The sequence below is a fragment of the Amblyomma maculatum genome, chromosome 9 (genome assembly GCF_055883805.1).
Source record: "Amblyomma maculatum isolate TAMU_Amacu chromosome 9, ASM5588380v1, whole genome shotgun sequence".
NCBI lineage: Eukaryota > Metazoa > Arthropoda > Arachnida > Ixodida > Ixodidae > Amblyomma > Amblyomma maculatum.
In genome coordinates, this window is record NC_139352.1 from 83009486 (window position 1) to 83025458 (window position 15973).

Below are 15973 nucleotides of genomic sequence, written 5' to 3' on the forward strand. Positions count from 1 at the left end.
ATGCATGCCGCGGCTGGAAAGCCAGCTTAGATAATTTCGTTGAGTTTATTCATTGATATTTGTAACATTGGCATTGATTTTTTGGCGCGGACATCCGAATCCTTCCCTGCTGCCCGGCCCAAGCCATTTGCATAGCATATTCGCAGGCCGCGACTTTACGGGAGATGCCCATCTTTCGATGCGAAATTGGAAACGGAAGACATTGCAACACGCAGGAATGGAGCTTGCCCCAGCAGACAAGTTGGCACTCCTGGTGCTTGCTGCAACAACGGCGGTCACTGCCAGTGAGCTACTATCAGTGAAGACTCGAATCATTCAGCTTCCTCCGGACATCGAGGTGATTGAGATGAACATTTTCCTATCTTTGTAGTCTCGCTCCTAGCCGCTACCCGCTGTTGCAGCGCACAAAATTCCATCCAAAGTTCAGTTTCATCACGAATTTATTCATTCGTTTCTCCCATAAGTTACTTATCATCCTACCAAGAAGTCGGCAGCAAAGGTACTGCAGAAAAAGGCTGACAAGAGCTGCAGTTCGCGAAAAAAAAAATAATTTCAAACCAGTACAGCATTCTTAAACAATTTTATTTGTGAAGCAAGTCTGGAATAAATGGACATCCTATTATGAAAATATGGATAAGAAGTGTCCAGTCCTGCAATGCGCAGCAAGATCCTGCTTTTAATGTTTTTCCTTTCCTGCCCTGAGTACGTATAGGACCCTGTGCTTAGGATATAAGTAAGCAATAAGTGGGGAATGCTTCTGACAGAAGCCAAAACGTTAATGGCAAGAAACAGCAAGCCTCTCGAGGAGATTCTGCGGATATAATGATTGGTGTAGCAGAATCCCACATTTAAAAAAATATGTTCTAATCAATTTCAAGAAAACAATTACAGTTGTCCGGGATTTCTGGGCAAGTCACCTTTTTAGTGCTACATGTTGCATAAAGTTAAAAGTGGCAAGCAACTCCAATATATGAAATCAATAATAGAGGATAGCGCTTAGGGTTTCATAAAGTTGTAAGCTTCCTAAAATCATTATATGTCTCATATTTAAACATTTTCGCTATAATGAGCCCCATCAAAGAATAATTCAGCAGTAGCATTAAAATGAAAGTACCACGGGAAACAAAAGGTTCCAGGACGAATCATTAGAAATCGCAGCCAATAGCCAATGGAAAATTTTGTCTCCAGTTACTGGGAACAAAAGTTTCCAGGACATGAGAAAAGCAAATTTGGCGATCTCTTAACTAGCTGATGCCACAATGTTCAGAAATCGGCTAACAACAGAACCATTGGCTTTGATTCCTGATGATACGTCTTGGAAACTACATCGACTTATTCACGTAGCCTAAACATCTCCGCTAACATGACAAAGGAGAGAAGATGTTCAAGCCATGAACTTAAAAGCACAATTAATAAAGAAAGGATCAATGCGGCCACATCCATTTGCGAACAAATTCATCGTAACATTTATGCATAGAATTTTATTGGGAAATTGGCTCCAATGTTGAATATTGAATGAAGTTATAGTGTGAGAGCATACGGACTGAACCTTTAAGCTGTGGTCGAGGCTCGGAAAAATGCCATGAGCAGGCTTGATATGGGCGGCGGAGAATGCGAGGGTGCATGATGATGCCTATGGAAACATTAAATTACACAAAAACAGTGTGTGTGTGTGTGTGTGTGTGTGTGTGTGTGTGTGTGTGTGTGTGTGTGTGTGTGTGTGTGTGTGTGTGTGTGTGTGTGTGTGTGTGTGTGTGTGTGTGTGTGTGTGTGTGTGTGTGTGTGTGTGTGTGTGTGTGTGTGTGTGTGTGTGTGTGTGTGTGTGTGTGTGTGTGTGTGTGTGTGTGTGTGTGTGTGTGTGTGTGTGTGTGTGTGTGTGTGTGTGTGTGTGTGTGTGTGTGTGTGTGTGTGTGTGTGTGTGTGTGTGTGTGTGTGTGTGTGTGTGTGTGTGTGTGTGTGTGTGTGTGTGTGTGTGTGTGTGTGTGTGTGTGTGTGTGTGTGTGTGTGTGTGTGTGTGTGTGTGTGTGTGTGTGTGTGTGTGTGTGTGTGTGTGTGTGTGTGTGTGTGTGTGTGTGTGTGTGTGTGTGTGTGTGTGTGTGTGTGTGTGTGTGTGTGTGTGTGTGTGTGTGTGTGTGTGTGTGTGTGTGTGTGTGTGTGTGTGTGTGTGTGTGTGTGTGTGTGTGTGTGTGTGTGTGTGTGTGTGTGTGTTTCGCGCAGCCTAAATTGGGTGAGTGTCCATTCGTGTTATATTCTAGAGGCGTTCTTGAAAATATTTGTGTAGAATCAGGTAGCAATTCAGTTTGCATTAGTTCTGATTTACTTATTAAGTGTATCTGAAGGGGCTGCTACAGGTTAAAGAAGTGTTATTGGTTGTGGAATTAACTAATGCTATTTAAATTCGAGAGGTTTATTGATGACTTCATTGTGTTTACTTTTGTTTTCTAAACTGTACAACGTTACATATACCAAAGTGTTTTTGCTCTGATGGTTTAATTGGCTTTCCAATGATAACCCAATATTCCATTACCATTACATACAATGTATTTTTATCAATATTGTTACGGACTTGTTCTCAAACAGAGCACGGAGGAAGAAAGAAGGAAGACGAAGAAGAAGTGTGCGCGCCCGTTCGACCTTTGTCTTGTGGCACTTGTGTCGTTCCCGCTAGCCGTGTGTACCTAGCGTACTGAACCGGCTAGAACGTCTCCGTCGCGACGCTAAGGGCGTAACATTGTGGTGGAGGTGCGGGGTAACGATCCCTGGCTCTACAGACAGCACCGACACAACTGGAGCCTCGCCGGAGTCGTCGCCTTGCGGGCCTCGAACCGCAAACCAGCGCCATGCAATCGGCCGATGACCCGCAAGCATCCCGTGGTGACGCAGTGATCCAGGCTGAAGACCGGCCTGCGGGCGCAGCGAACAGTTCGCATCACTATCGGGAGCCCCGGACTTTCGCGGGAGCGGCAGGCGAGGACGTTGACGAGTGGTTGACCCACTACCAACGGGTGAGCCGCTACAATCGATGGGACGCCGCCGCTAAGCTCGCAAACGTGGTTTTCTTCCTAACTCATACCGCTCTTGTTTGGTTCGAAAACCACGAAGACTCTCTTACCACCTGGGACCGTTTCGTTACTGAATTGCGGCAGTGCTTCGGCGACTGTCTTGCACGAAGGAAGCGAGCGGAACACACGCTTACGCACAGAGCTCAGCTATCTGGGGAAACATGCACAACTTACATAGAGGAGGTCCTGAAGCTATGCAAAACTGCAAGCGCTAATATGACCGAGGAAGATAAAGTAGGACATCTTCTGAAGGGCATCGCAGATGATGTTTATAATTTTCTAATTGCCAAAGGTGACCTGAACGCCGTCTGTGATGTAATTCGGCATGTTCGCACATTCGAGACATTGAAGACTCGTCGCATAACGCCAAAATTTGGGCGGCTCGCCAAAGTTCCATCTGTGGCGAGCATTGAAGATAACTTCATGGACTTGTCGTCGACGATCCGGCAAATAGTTCGCGAGGAACTGCAGCGGTTTGAGCCCCCTGTACGGTCTCCATCATCTTTGCCCTCTGACGTTGTCGGCTCTCGAGGGCCTCCCTCCTTGCTCCCTTCGATGCCCGTCGTGAAAATCTATCAATACGGCACACGCGGACGCTTGCTACAACAGCCTGACGCGAAGGTTCGATAGCCCTGGTCACCCGCCTCGCTACGACTCGTGCCCGACTAACTTCTTGTCGCACTATGATCAGCACTATGAGTATCATCCTCAACCACCACCTGCTCGCTATTTCCGGCGTCCAACCCAAAGACCTGAAGATGAGTTTCGTAACCAATGCACCCTGTCTCCTCGGAGCCCTCCAGGGAACAAGTTTTTCGTCGCACAGCCCCCGTGTGCCGACGCTGCGGCATTGAGGGGCACATAGCTCGATACTGCCGCAGCCGCCCACTCAGCCGTTACGATCGGCCCGTCCAAAATGCTCCGCCACGTAACCGTTTCTACGATTCTAATTGCCAATGGCCCCCATCTTCGTATGAATATCCCCAGACCAATGGACCGCGCAACCACTCTCCTGCTTCCGAACGAAGTGTCTCACCACCACCTGCCTCTTCTGCGCGCCGCTTTCCGTCACCACGGCCGCGACGGCGGTCGGCATCGCCTTTGCCGGAGAACTAGTCAGCGCGGCCGCTGGAGGTCAGGCCGCTGGAGACTGTGCGCTGCCTGAAAAAATTCCTCCATCTGTTGTTATGTTAAAGAACACGGTCTATGTGCTTGTGGATGGTGTGGCGACAATGGCTTTAGTGGATACCGGGGCAACCATTTCAATAATGAGTTTATCGTTTAAGAAGCGGTTAGGACGCAAAGTTATGTTTGTTTGGGACAGAAATGTGAATTTTCATGGCGCGGGTGGTGAGGTGTTGTGTCCCCTGGGAATGTGTAGTGCTTCGGTGTCCCTAGGTGGAACGGTATTCGCAGCGGAGTTTGCAGTGCTTTCGCGATGCACGCGTGACATAATTCTAGGTATTGACTTTTTGAGAATGTGTGGCGCTACGGTCGACTGCCGCTCTGGGGAACTCTGCGTTGATGGTTCCCTCCCTTCTGGACTCTTAGAGAAGCCACACGTCCGTGAGGATGTGTTCTGTGTAACAGAGGATACCAATGTGCCAGCCTTGTCTGTGGTGTGCGTCCCAGTTTTGTGCCCCAGCCGTGCTTCCGACACCTTCGACACTACAGTGGCACCGCTTCATTCTAACTGTGCAAAGAAATACATTCTGGTTCCTCACTGCCTACTGTCGGTGGTCAAGGGCTGCTCACGGCTGTGGGCCATTAATTGTTCTTCGCAACCAGTAGTTTTGCCTGTGAATATGAAGATTGCGACCTGTAGCCAAGACGACGCCCCGTCGGTGGCTTTGGTTACTGATGCACCTGGCGAAAGTGCTGCCGCTCCAGCCCCTGACTCGCAACTACATCGGATGATCAGCCGCTCTCTAACCAGGGACCAGCGTGACGCTTTGGAGGCCTTACTGGTCAAGTATTCTTCCATATTTGATTTTTCCGAGCCTAGCGGCTCACGGTGCATTCCCGTGACACGTACCCGGCATCGCATTGACACAGGCTACTCACACCCAATTCGACAGAAGCCGTACAGAGTGTCACCAACAGAACGCCAGGTCATCAGTGAGCAGGTTCGGGATATGCTGGGAAAGGGTGTTATTCAAGAGTCATGCAGTCCCTGGGCCGCCCCTGTAATTCTGGTGAAGAAGAAAGATGGTACATGGCGCTTTTGCGTCGACTATCGCCGTCTGAATGCTGCAACAAAGAAGTATGTGTATCCCCTTCCGCGGATCGATGACGCCATAGATTGTCTGTTCTCGGCATCATATTTTTCATCCGTCGATCTGCGATCGGGATATTGGCAGATCCCTATGCACCCTGACGACAAGGAAAAAACGGCATTTATCACACCCGATGGCCTGTTTGAATTTAATGTAATGCCTTTCGGGCTCTGCAATGCTCCTGCAACTTTCGAGAGATTTATGGACGCTATCCTACGGGGACTAAAACGGCAAATATATATGTGCTACCTCGATGATGTCGCCATTTTTGGCCGGACATTCGAAGAGCAAAACAAACGCCTCGCTCTCGTGCTTGACTGCTTCAAAAACGCCGGTCTAGTACTTAATTCGAAGAAGTGTCGCTTCGGTGAGCGTCAGATTTTGGTACTAGGACACCTCGTCGATCGTGAAGGCGTCAGACCGGCCCTTCAAAAGACCGCGGTCGTTGCATCGTTTCCAACACCTCAGAACGTGAAGGAACTCCGAAGTTTCCTAGGACTGTGCTCATATTTCCGCCGCTTCATTCCCCGTTTTGCTGACATGCTTACGTGCCTTCTCCACAAAGACGCTCCCTTCGAGTGGACATCAGATTGTGACTCTTCTTTTTCCCAGCTCAAGTTTTTACTAACGTCACATCCGATTCTCCGGCATTTCAACCCTTCTGCTCCAACGGAACTGCACACGGACGCCAGTGGTGTTGGCATTGGTGCTGTGCTGATTCAGCGTTACGGCGACAAGGAACATGTTGTTGCTTACGCCAGTCGTTCCTTAAGCAAACCTGAACGCAATTACACAATCACTGAGCAAGAATGCCTCGCGGTAGTTTTCGCCGTTCAGCGGTTTCGCTGTTATCTATACGGGCGGCCCTTCACAGTGGTCACTGATCATCATTCCCTGTGCTGGCTGATAAACCTCCGTGACCCATCTGGCCGTCTTGCACGGTGGGCAATCCGTTTACAAGAGTTTGATTATACAGTTTCGTACAAGAGTGGACGCCGGCACGCTGACGCGGACTGTCTCTCACGTTTACCGCTTCCCACAACGGAATGTGACGCCGACAATTTTGATTATTACATCGCTGCGGTTGTACCTCCATTCCCCGATACCCGTACGTTCCGCACTGAGCAGAGGAAAGATGAGAATCTCCAACCATTCTTTACCGCTGCAAGGGACCCTACAGTGTCTAGTCCCTATTGTATACGGAGTGGTCTTTTGTACAAAAAGGACTATTCTCCCACTGGCCTCCGCTACCTTCTGGTGGTGCCCGTCAGCCTACGCTCCTCTGTTTTGCGCGTTATGCACGACGACCCCACTTCGGGACACCTGGGATCTGCGCGGACGCTCTATCGCATCCAAGAACGTTTCTACTGGCCCCGGATGCGTGAAACCACTGAGAAGTATGTGGCTAGCTGTGCTCAGTGTGCGAGTCACAAACGCCCCGCCGGCACTCTTCCTGGTCTTCGTCATCCGGTGACGCCTCCAAGATCTCCTTTTGAGAAAGTCGGGGTAGACCTCTTGGGACCCTTTCCCAAGTCTCATTCTTGCAAGCGCTGGATCGTCATCTGCACTGATTACCACACTCGTTACTGTGAGACGGCAGCCCTTCCATCGGCTACTGCACACCAAGTCTCCCTCTTCCTGCTGCACTTTGTTATACTGCGCCTTGGGCCTCCCCGAGTGTTGATCAGCGACCGAGGGCGTCAGTTCACCGCTGATGTTGTCGAAGAACTCCTTCGTTTGTGCCAAACGCATTTCCGACATTCTACCCCGTATCATCCGCAAACAAATGGGTTGACCGAGCGAACCAACCGGACACTCACCAACATGCTTTCAATGTACGTCGCCGCCGACCACAAGGACCGGGACACTGTGCTACCATTTATAACATACGCATACAACACCGCCCAACAGGAAACAACAAGTTACAGTCTATTCTTTCTCCTCTATGCCCGGTCTCCTCGACACATCCTCGACACCATCCTCCCGTTCTCCACAGACGACGAACCTGAGATTGCTGAGATCCTGTGCCGGGCTGAAGAAGCCCGCCGCATAGCCCGCTTGAGAACTCTCGCCTCACAAAGGCGCTCGAAATTCCGCTACGACGACCACCATCGCCACGTCACCTACCTACCTGGAGATATGGTCTGGCTTTGGCGTCCACTAAGGAAGCGTGGCTTAAGTCAGAAACTGCTCGCGCACTATATCGGTCCCTATGTTATCCTCGAGGCTTTTAGTGACCTCACCTATCGGATTGCGCGCCTTACCAAAAGTGGCCGACGTTCTTCACGAACTGAGCTTGCCCACGTCGCGCGTCTGAAACCCTGTCATCCTCGTGCTGACGATTGACTCGCCCGGAGGGTTTCGCCTGCGACGGGGGAAGTGTTACGGACTTGTTCTCAAACAGAGCACGGAGGAAGAAAGAAGGAAGAGGAAGAAGAAGTGTGCGCGCCCGTTCGACCTTTGTCTTGTGGCACTTGTGTCGTTCCCGCTAGCCGTGTGTACCTAGCGTACTGAACCGGCTAGAACGTCTCCGTCGCGACGCTAAGGGCGTAACGATATAATCACTATTTTACTACTTAAGTACTTTTCTGTATTGCTGTTTGTTTGCTTGCTTGTTCAGCGTTATTTTACCGAGAATCCCGTGACTGTCGTTTGACTTTGAGACACTCGACTGTATACCCATTCGCATGTACCTCCTAACATGCGCACAATGCATCCTTATCTTATATGCGTATAATGCATTCTTATCTTATGTAAGTTAGCACTATGTAAATTGCAACTAATCAAACGGAATGACGCTCTCCGTTGCACAGTGTTGCGATCACTGTTCTAATCAGACACCTAGGTTCGATCAGAGGTGAAAGACTTTGCTGTTGGTCAGTGATGTGGCCGCAGGATTACAATTTGTCATTACCCGAACGTGAGCCTGCACGTAGCCAGCCACACTACCTTCTAATCCAAGTGCATTTAGATCCCCGCCTCTCCTCAAGGTTTGGTCTTCATTTTCGAGAAACAAAACTTTAAAAAGCACTGCAATATGGTCGCATCATATGGTCTGCCAACAATGCATCCTTGGTAGACGGCAGTGGCGCCTTCTTTAAGTGCACTCTCGTATGCACCCAAAGATGCAGTTCAATGATAGGTAGTTTCAGTTGGCATATCAGCGCCTGAATTTCGACTCGATCGATTTTCGTTATTAAATAGGCACGAAAACGGGACCAGAGGAGAGGAGAGATAACACACCGCTTAATTTATACAATTGCATGCTTAGTGTGACTAAATGAGAATGGGTGACAATAGGGAAACTACACCTCGCATTTGCTTCCAATCCTCATCTCGTTTCTTGCATCTATGCTTATGTCTCCGTCTCTCCGCCGATCGGCTACGACTGGTAGAATGGGCCAAGCTAGAGGGAATGGCCAGAGGGCTTCTGGACTAAGAGGCCCTCCTGGAAGTGTCTGACTGCATTTTCATTACACTATAAAGTTTTTCCCATCCTCCTCCTCCTCGTTAGGTTATTTAATGAACGACCTCTTAGCAACGCTGCGGAGTAGAATACGCTTGGTTCCTTATCTCATTTTCCTACCTTTTAATCTACCTTATCTTGTATTCGACTAGCCCCAAACGTTGCCTAGGATATGCATCGGGCATCAATTCCTAATCCGTGCGCTAATGATTTAGCCTGAGGGAAATCTTTCCTGCAGCGTATAATTCAGCGACAACGAATATGACTGCACCAATTTCTAAACCTGACACGTGATCCATGGCATTAGGATTTATATTGATGTCGTCAGAAAAGTGTAAATTTGGGCTTCCCCATGTGCACTTCGGCCATGGTGTTACCATGAGAGCAAAATATATTTGTGCTCATCTCTGCGGCTGACGGGTGTTCTGCACCGCGAATAACTGGAGGTGTACACCGTTGGCGAGAAACCGCGCAGTGAAATCTGAAGCCAGGCATGCAAAATCGATGCAAAAAAGTGATTTCGATATGGATGCATCTACGTATTCTGGCGGGACTTGTAACGTCCCGGAAAATCTAGGTGTATTGTTTGCTTTGAAGTAAGCATGAGCGCTTCAAAATACCAAGATATCCTCATCTGTTCATCTAGAGGCTGGCAAATGTAGGAATCAATGAATAAACCTATAACTGAAATTCTGAGAGCAGTGAAAAGTAATTTGGGGATATATGATGAGTCCGCGGCAATCACAGGATTGATTATCTAGGGAAAGTCGTTCCTATAAGCAATGTGAGCAGCTTAGTGCCCACAAAGATTTGATAATTTCACATATTATTTCACGGTGGATGGTAATTCTTGGCTGAACAGAGTACTTATATGATATGATGGAAGCTAACGCCATTACAGTTAAAGCTCAGCTACTTTGGTCATCTGATGTTGGGAAAGGTTGAGGGTCACCGGAGAAGGGGTAGGCAGCGAACGCGATAGTTAGATGGCATCCTCGAGGCGCTGCAGATGAAGTTATGTGAGGTTAGAAAGATAGTGAGAGACCGGAAAGCGTAGCGTGATATGGTCCATAGGGTCACGAAGAGTCGGACACGACTGAACTGAACTGAACGCCATTACTGACTGGCCTGGTTACTGAGACCGACTACAATGATGACCCCGGCAAAACTAGCTCTGACTGTCGCTACTATCTCCTACTTGTGCTGGTTGATTGCGCAGGTTGCTGCCGGCACGACAGCAGTATTCCGATGCAACGCCGTGGTGGACCCTATACTGGGACAGGACTTCCAATGGCTCTTCAACGGCGAACCCGTGGACTTCGAGGAACACCCTCGCTTGGTGCTGCTGAACGATAGCACTCTCGCTGTCAACCACACAACGGTCCTCGACTCGGGCGTCTACACGTGTGTGGCAAACGCCTCAGGGAATAACGACCGCGCGAACGCCAATCTAATCGTCCAAGGTTTGCGGACTTGTGTGCGCACATTTAAACGTACAAACACACATTTTCCCCAGCTAGCTTTTCTGTAATGATTCCTAACACATACGTACACACCGTGCAAAGTTCACTTGCACTCGGTAAATATTTTATAAACGAAAATGCTATCATGTAGCTTATATTTAGTTTCAGCTGTCGAAATGAGGCCGCGATGTTTATAGTGAGCATGAAAACACGTTCTGGCCTTTGCACAAGCGTGGGATTTCTTCAGGCAGTTTGCAACGCACAGGAGGATATAAGCGAAATAATACACCGCCCTTGTGTCCTCGCCCCTCAAGTTAATGCCATCTCTATCTCGCCGCCATTGCGAGCGTGCACTGAAGGAAAAGACATAATGAGCTCAATCGTAATACATTAGCTCTAACTGCATATTTCTTAACACGTAAAGGAGTGGAGCGACATAAGCAACAATAACTGAATTTAACGCACCCGGAGTAGGCAAACTGCCGACACATCGTTGCTCTCATCTGGCTTATATCCAATGCTTCTTTCTACAGCGTCGTATACCGTTATCATTTAGTTTTTCCCATAGGACGCTTTTTTTCTCTCCCTTTGTGCAGATGTTCCTAACCCACCTAAAGTGCTACGCGTTGTATGCGAGCGGGACAGTGCGCTTTTACAGTGGATGCCCGGAGACGATAACAGGGCACCCGTACTCTCCTATGCTGTCCAGTTCAACACTTCCTTCAATCCCGACACGTGGAAGAACGCCGTCAGGAACATTCCTGCGACAGATACAGAAGTGAAGCTGTCGCTCAGCCCATGGACGAATTACACGTTTCAAGTCATGGCCCATAACAAGATAGGTCCCTCGCCGCCCTCTCACCCGTCGTCTGCGATGTGCGCGACGCCGGAAGATGTACCCTATAAGAATCCGGAAGGTGTCTTCGGTAGAGGAGACCGCCCCGACAACCTGGTCATTGGTTGGACACCTATGTCCTTGATCGACCACAATGCCCCGGGCCTCTTTTATAAGGTGCACTGGAAGCGTCTTAACCCTCTAGATAAATCATGGAGCTCTCACATCGTGAAGGACTGGATGCAGAACAGGCACGTTGTGTATAAACAACCCGTGTTCACTCCGTATAAGATAAGAGTGGAGGCACATAACCGCAGGGGACAGGCAAAGACACTCCCCGCCGAAGTTGTCGGCTACTCCGGAGAGGACGTGCCCCTCGCGGAACCGAAAAACTTTTTGCTCCTTCAAATATTTAATTCCACATCAGCGGAGTTCCGGTGGAGTCCCGTTAGCGACGAGTCCGTCCGAGGTTACTTTCGTGGCTACAAAATCCAGACGTGGCCGCGTAACGAAGGCGAGGAGTCGCTAAAAGAGCTGACAGTGCCGGCCAACCACACCACTGCGAAAGTGAGCCTCTTCAAGCCTTACTCCTGGAATGTCGTCCGCATCCTCGCCTTCAACGACAAATACAACGGACCACCTTCTGGGACCATCGAGTTCACTACACCCGAGGGTACTCCTGGGCCCGTCGCTGACCTCAAAGGCATCTCAGTGGGCTCGACGGGCTTCTACTTGGCTTGGAAGCAGCCTCTGCAACCGAATGGTGTCCTCATAGGTTACAACATCTACTACCAGGAAGTCATAGGCACTGAACTGGAACCTGAGAGGCAGCAGCTGCCTCCTGTGCGCGACCCTCTTCAGACGAGAGCCAGTCTAACAGGCCTCAAGCCTAACACTTCATACCGTATCACTGTTCAAGCGGCCACATGGGTGGGCCCGGGTGACTGCAGCTTCATCGAGCTGCGGACGGCTGACCGCTCGGGGCACATGCCGAACGCACCCGACTTTGTGTGGGTGCTCACTCCGGATGGCGGCGGAAAGGCAAGCATCAAGGTGAGGAGCAGCTCGTGGCACAAAATGTTCTAGCCCAAATCAGCTTTCGAGTGGTTTAAACTTTACGCTATTCGATTTTCATGTAACCGCTTATTTGTCATCCTAAATTTAGTACTAAGTTGCACTTCATAACACTACCATTATAATGCCTCTAATTAAGCCATGGTTAGACTGAACCAAGGTATCTGTCCAAGCAGCTGAAGTCGTCTTTAAAGGCAGTTGCAAAATCAACTAATGTCTTAGGGCTGTTGACTTAAGGGGAGCTCCGGAGAATTTTCAACCACTTTCAGTTCGCAGTTACATCGCGTCCTTGGACCCGTACCCTCCTCTCCGACACAAAAGAAAAGAAAAAAAAATTCTATATACCCAAGGAAACACTTTAAAACCGTAAGAACAGCAAATCGAAACAGTCCGCGGCCAGGGACAGGCTTCACGTGATGCTGCGATGATGTTACAAACATTTCCGGAAAACGCTTGCACACGCGCTAAATGGTTGAAGTAGAGGATGAGAACGAAAGTTTAGTGCTTTCATAAACTGCCATCTTTTAGCTACCCATGCCACACGGGAAAATTAATGTCATTTCCACCGAATGACATTCGTTCAGTTTAATGCCATTTTTTTCGACGCGCTGCTACACGATCAAAACAAATGTCATTTGCAAATAATGGCAATTGCGATAGATACACAAATGTTGGTGCGCCTTTGCGAGAATGATGAGAGCTGTGAACGAAAGCAGCATTTAAACTCATATTTATGGCTTGCATGATTCGTAACCAAACTGTTGATTACGACTAACCATTACGAAGTTAGCGACTGCCCCGGTTGCGTTTGTTTACGAAAGGGTAGGGAACGTGCGCGCATCGGTGCCTGAGTGTGGAAAGCGGACGAATTGTTTCAACAACGTACATTTTGCCCGCTCCAAGTGCAACACGTAAAATAGGCAGCGGCTAGTGTATTGACCAACGACGCTTTTATTGAATCTTCGAGTATCGCCCGACGGCGTAGCGGACCACAGCCCCGCCGGGTCTCGCCATCGCAAGATCGCTTGCTCGGCATAAATGCCCGTCGCAAAATGCCGGACCCCAGCCTCAACAAGAAAGCAGACAACAAAATAGCATCGCTTGCTGTACCGGATCCCGAGACCTTACCGAAACGGTGCTGCCCTCGAGAGCGGTGGACGACGGCGCTCTGGCAGTGCGCTACGCCCTTCCTCCATGGCTACGCCCTGGTCGTCGCTAGGCCTAAACGGTTTTGCATCGAAGCCACAGCGGACAGCGCGTTCGGAATAGTCAGTTGCCTATTCGTGGAGCTGCTTACTGTAATTTCAATGGTGTCATAAATTTTCTGGCGGTAAACAGAAGGTGTAATTTCGGCGACGTATTAGCACTGGAGCTACGATCGTACAGCACGAGATCGGATGAGCTGCCTCACACCGGCGCAGCTGGGGCTGTGAGCAGAAAAACGCTTTGGTTACTTATCACCGATCCTCAGCAAAGGTTATTTTTGAGGTTCCTTTATCCAACCGCGTATTATTTAAGGTCATCAGATTTTGACAATTGACATGTTTTCTGACGGCGGCGAAAGGAAACCGCTGTGCCGGCGCCCATGGACTGCGGCAGCCGCGGCCATTGCCGCTCGCGCCGAGTGCGGTGGCTGGTTGGCTGGTAGCGAGGGTTGAATTTGTTTTGTTTTTTTTTCGCGATGCTATTTGGCATGTTTCACATAATTTAATGACTAGCTACAAAATTGTAGATGCACAGTAGTAATATAATACCTGCAGTTTATTTTGGGTATATATTCTCACCGAGTCTGTGGTGTTGAGATAAGACATGCCCTCGTTTGTCGCATTCGAATGAGTTCCTCAAATGCATTCGGTGCCTAATGTCGTTTTCATCGAATGACATTAAATTTTCCCGTGTGGCAGCAAACAAATGTCATTCGATGGAAATGACATTAAATTTGCCGTGTGGCAGGGGTAGTCACGCCTTATCATGACTAAGAGGTGGAGAATATGATCAACAACTTGAAATGACCGCAACTGATTGGAAATTAGTAAAAATGCTTAGCTATGAGTGGTAATGACTACAATGACTAGGCATGACTCATCGTGTCTACGAAACGACCAATATGTCAAATTACGACTAGAATGACCGCAACTGACTGGAAAGGAGTAAAAATGCTTAGCGATGAGAGGCAAACGATAGGAGAGGAAGGGTGAGCTTTCGCCGCTTTCCCCTTAAAAGACATCTAAGACTCTCAATTTTTTATTTTTGTTTTTCGCCTTCCTTTTTTCTTCCCTCGTGTCTTCATGCTGCGACAACAGAATACGTGATCTGTCAGCCAAATAGGTAGGATTGATTCCAATTGAACGGAGGCAAACATCTATTTGCCCTGCTATGAATACTATTGAATGCCAAGTTGGAAAGATGCAGGTCATATAGTAGAGCGCTTAAAGGGCCACTGTCCAGGGAAGGCCCTTTTAAGCAAAGGAGCCCAGTGTTTCGATCAGGTACCGGAGATAGTCTGTGCAAAATGCTACAGTGGCACGCGCGCCGCAAAGCATCGAAAATACAATTCAAAGCTCTCTCATGCTCTCCTTTGGGAAGCCAGCTTCCCCGTTTCCTGCGCTGGCCCGACGGGCCCCAGTAATGACGTACGTACCGCGAACGATGTCCATTGGTCCGTCTCGCTGACTGACGGGAGAAGGATGGGTGTCTACCGCTCGCAGCGTTCTTTTCCCTCGCCACAGCCAGACTGAATCCAGCGGCGCGCGCTCCCTCGACCGTTTTTTTTTTTTTTTTTTTTTTTTTGCGCTCGCGGAGAGCCACGCCCCACCTCCCGCCAAACGCGGAGGAGGAAGGGAATTTGTATTGTGGAGGCTAGACGACCTCGGGCAGGAGAGTGAAAAACATTTGCGAGGGAACGGAAGGAGAGAGGCATGACAGAATCGGGTGATTGCGGTGGCTGTAACTGCGTTATTCGTTAATCTTTTCAAAAACATTATGCGGCCTTGCGTTCTAGGGGCGAAGTCTCACAGTCACCGGGGAAGGAAATATTTTCGACGGGAGGGTGGACAGTGGGCCTTTAAAAGCATGCAGCGATGAGATTCGTGCACTTGGACTCGCAGGTGACATGGGTGCCTTCGACAAGTGGCCATCTGGGCAGCGACTACTACGTCCAGTACCGTCGCAAGGGCGACGAGACGTGGCACAGAATCGACTTGGACATGAGAGAGGAGAACGCCCTGCTCACGGGACTGGAAGCAGACTCCCTCTACGAGTTACGGGTCCTCGCCGTCGACGGCACATTCGAAAGCGCGTCGCGTATTGAGGAGGTCCATACAGGAGGAATTCGCCAGTGAACTCGACCGCACCCATTATCGAAACAGACTGGAACCTGATAAATATTAAATGACAACAACAAATCAAAAAGGATTTGATCTCAGGAAGGCTCAGTGCGAAAATTCGGAGCTGGTTTCGATGACCGCTCTTTGGAAGCGTTAAGACATCCCCGCGTCACTTCTCTTCAGCGCCTACCTTTTTTGTTTTTAATTCTGTTTTCACGTCTCTGCTGTCGCGTTCATGTTTCAATTGATGCTGACCGCAGCATTACGGAGCAGCAGCCGCCCAGGATACCGCACTATCAGCGTTTCAGGATGGAGTACTAGAGGTCGTGGCGCTTTGCGGAAAGGGGATGCGTCGTGTGATTTACATGACTAATTATTTCAGCCCAACTGATTTATATAATAATTACGCGTGCGAGACTGTGACACTCAGTAAGAAGCTCCCCCCATCCCTTCCTTGGTGTTACGAAGTTG

At 49.1% G+C, this 15973-nt stretch overlaps 1 protein-coding gene across 1 annotated transcript; it reads left to right on the forward strand.

The window, feature by feature from the left end:
- The first annotated feature begins 217 nt into the window (after window positions 1-217).
- On the forward strand, window positions 218-15550 carry LOC146179621 (neuroglian-like). Its single transcript, XM_084580225.1, has 4 exons — window positions 218-337; window positions 10024-10267; window positions 10864-12155; window positions 15284-15550. Exons 1-4 carry the CDS (start codon window positions 218-220, stop codon window positions 15515-15517), a joined length of 1890 nt encoding a protein of 629 aa, XP_084436351.1. The 3' UTR covers window positions 15518-15550.
- The last annotated feature ends 423 nt before the right edge of the window (window positions 15551-15973 follow it).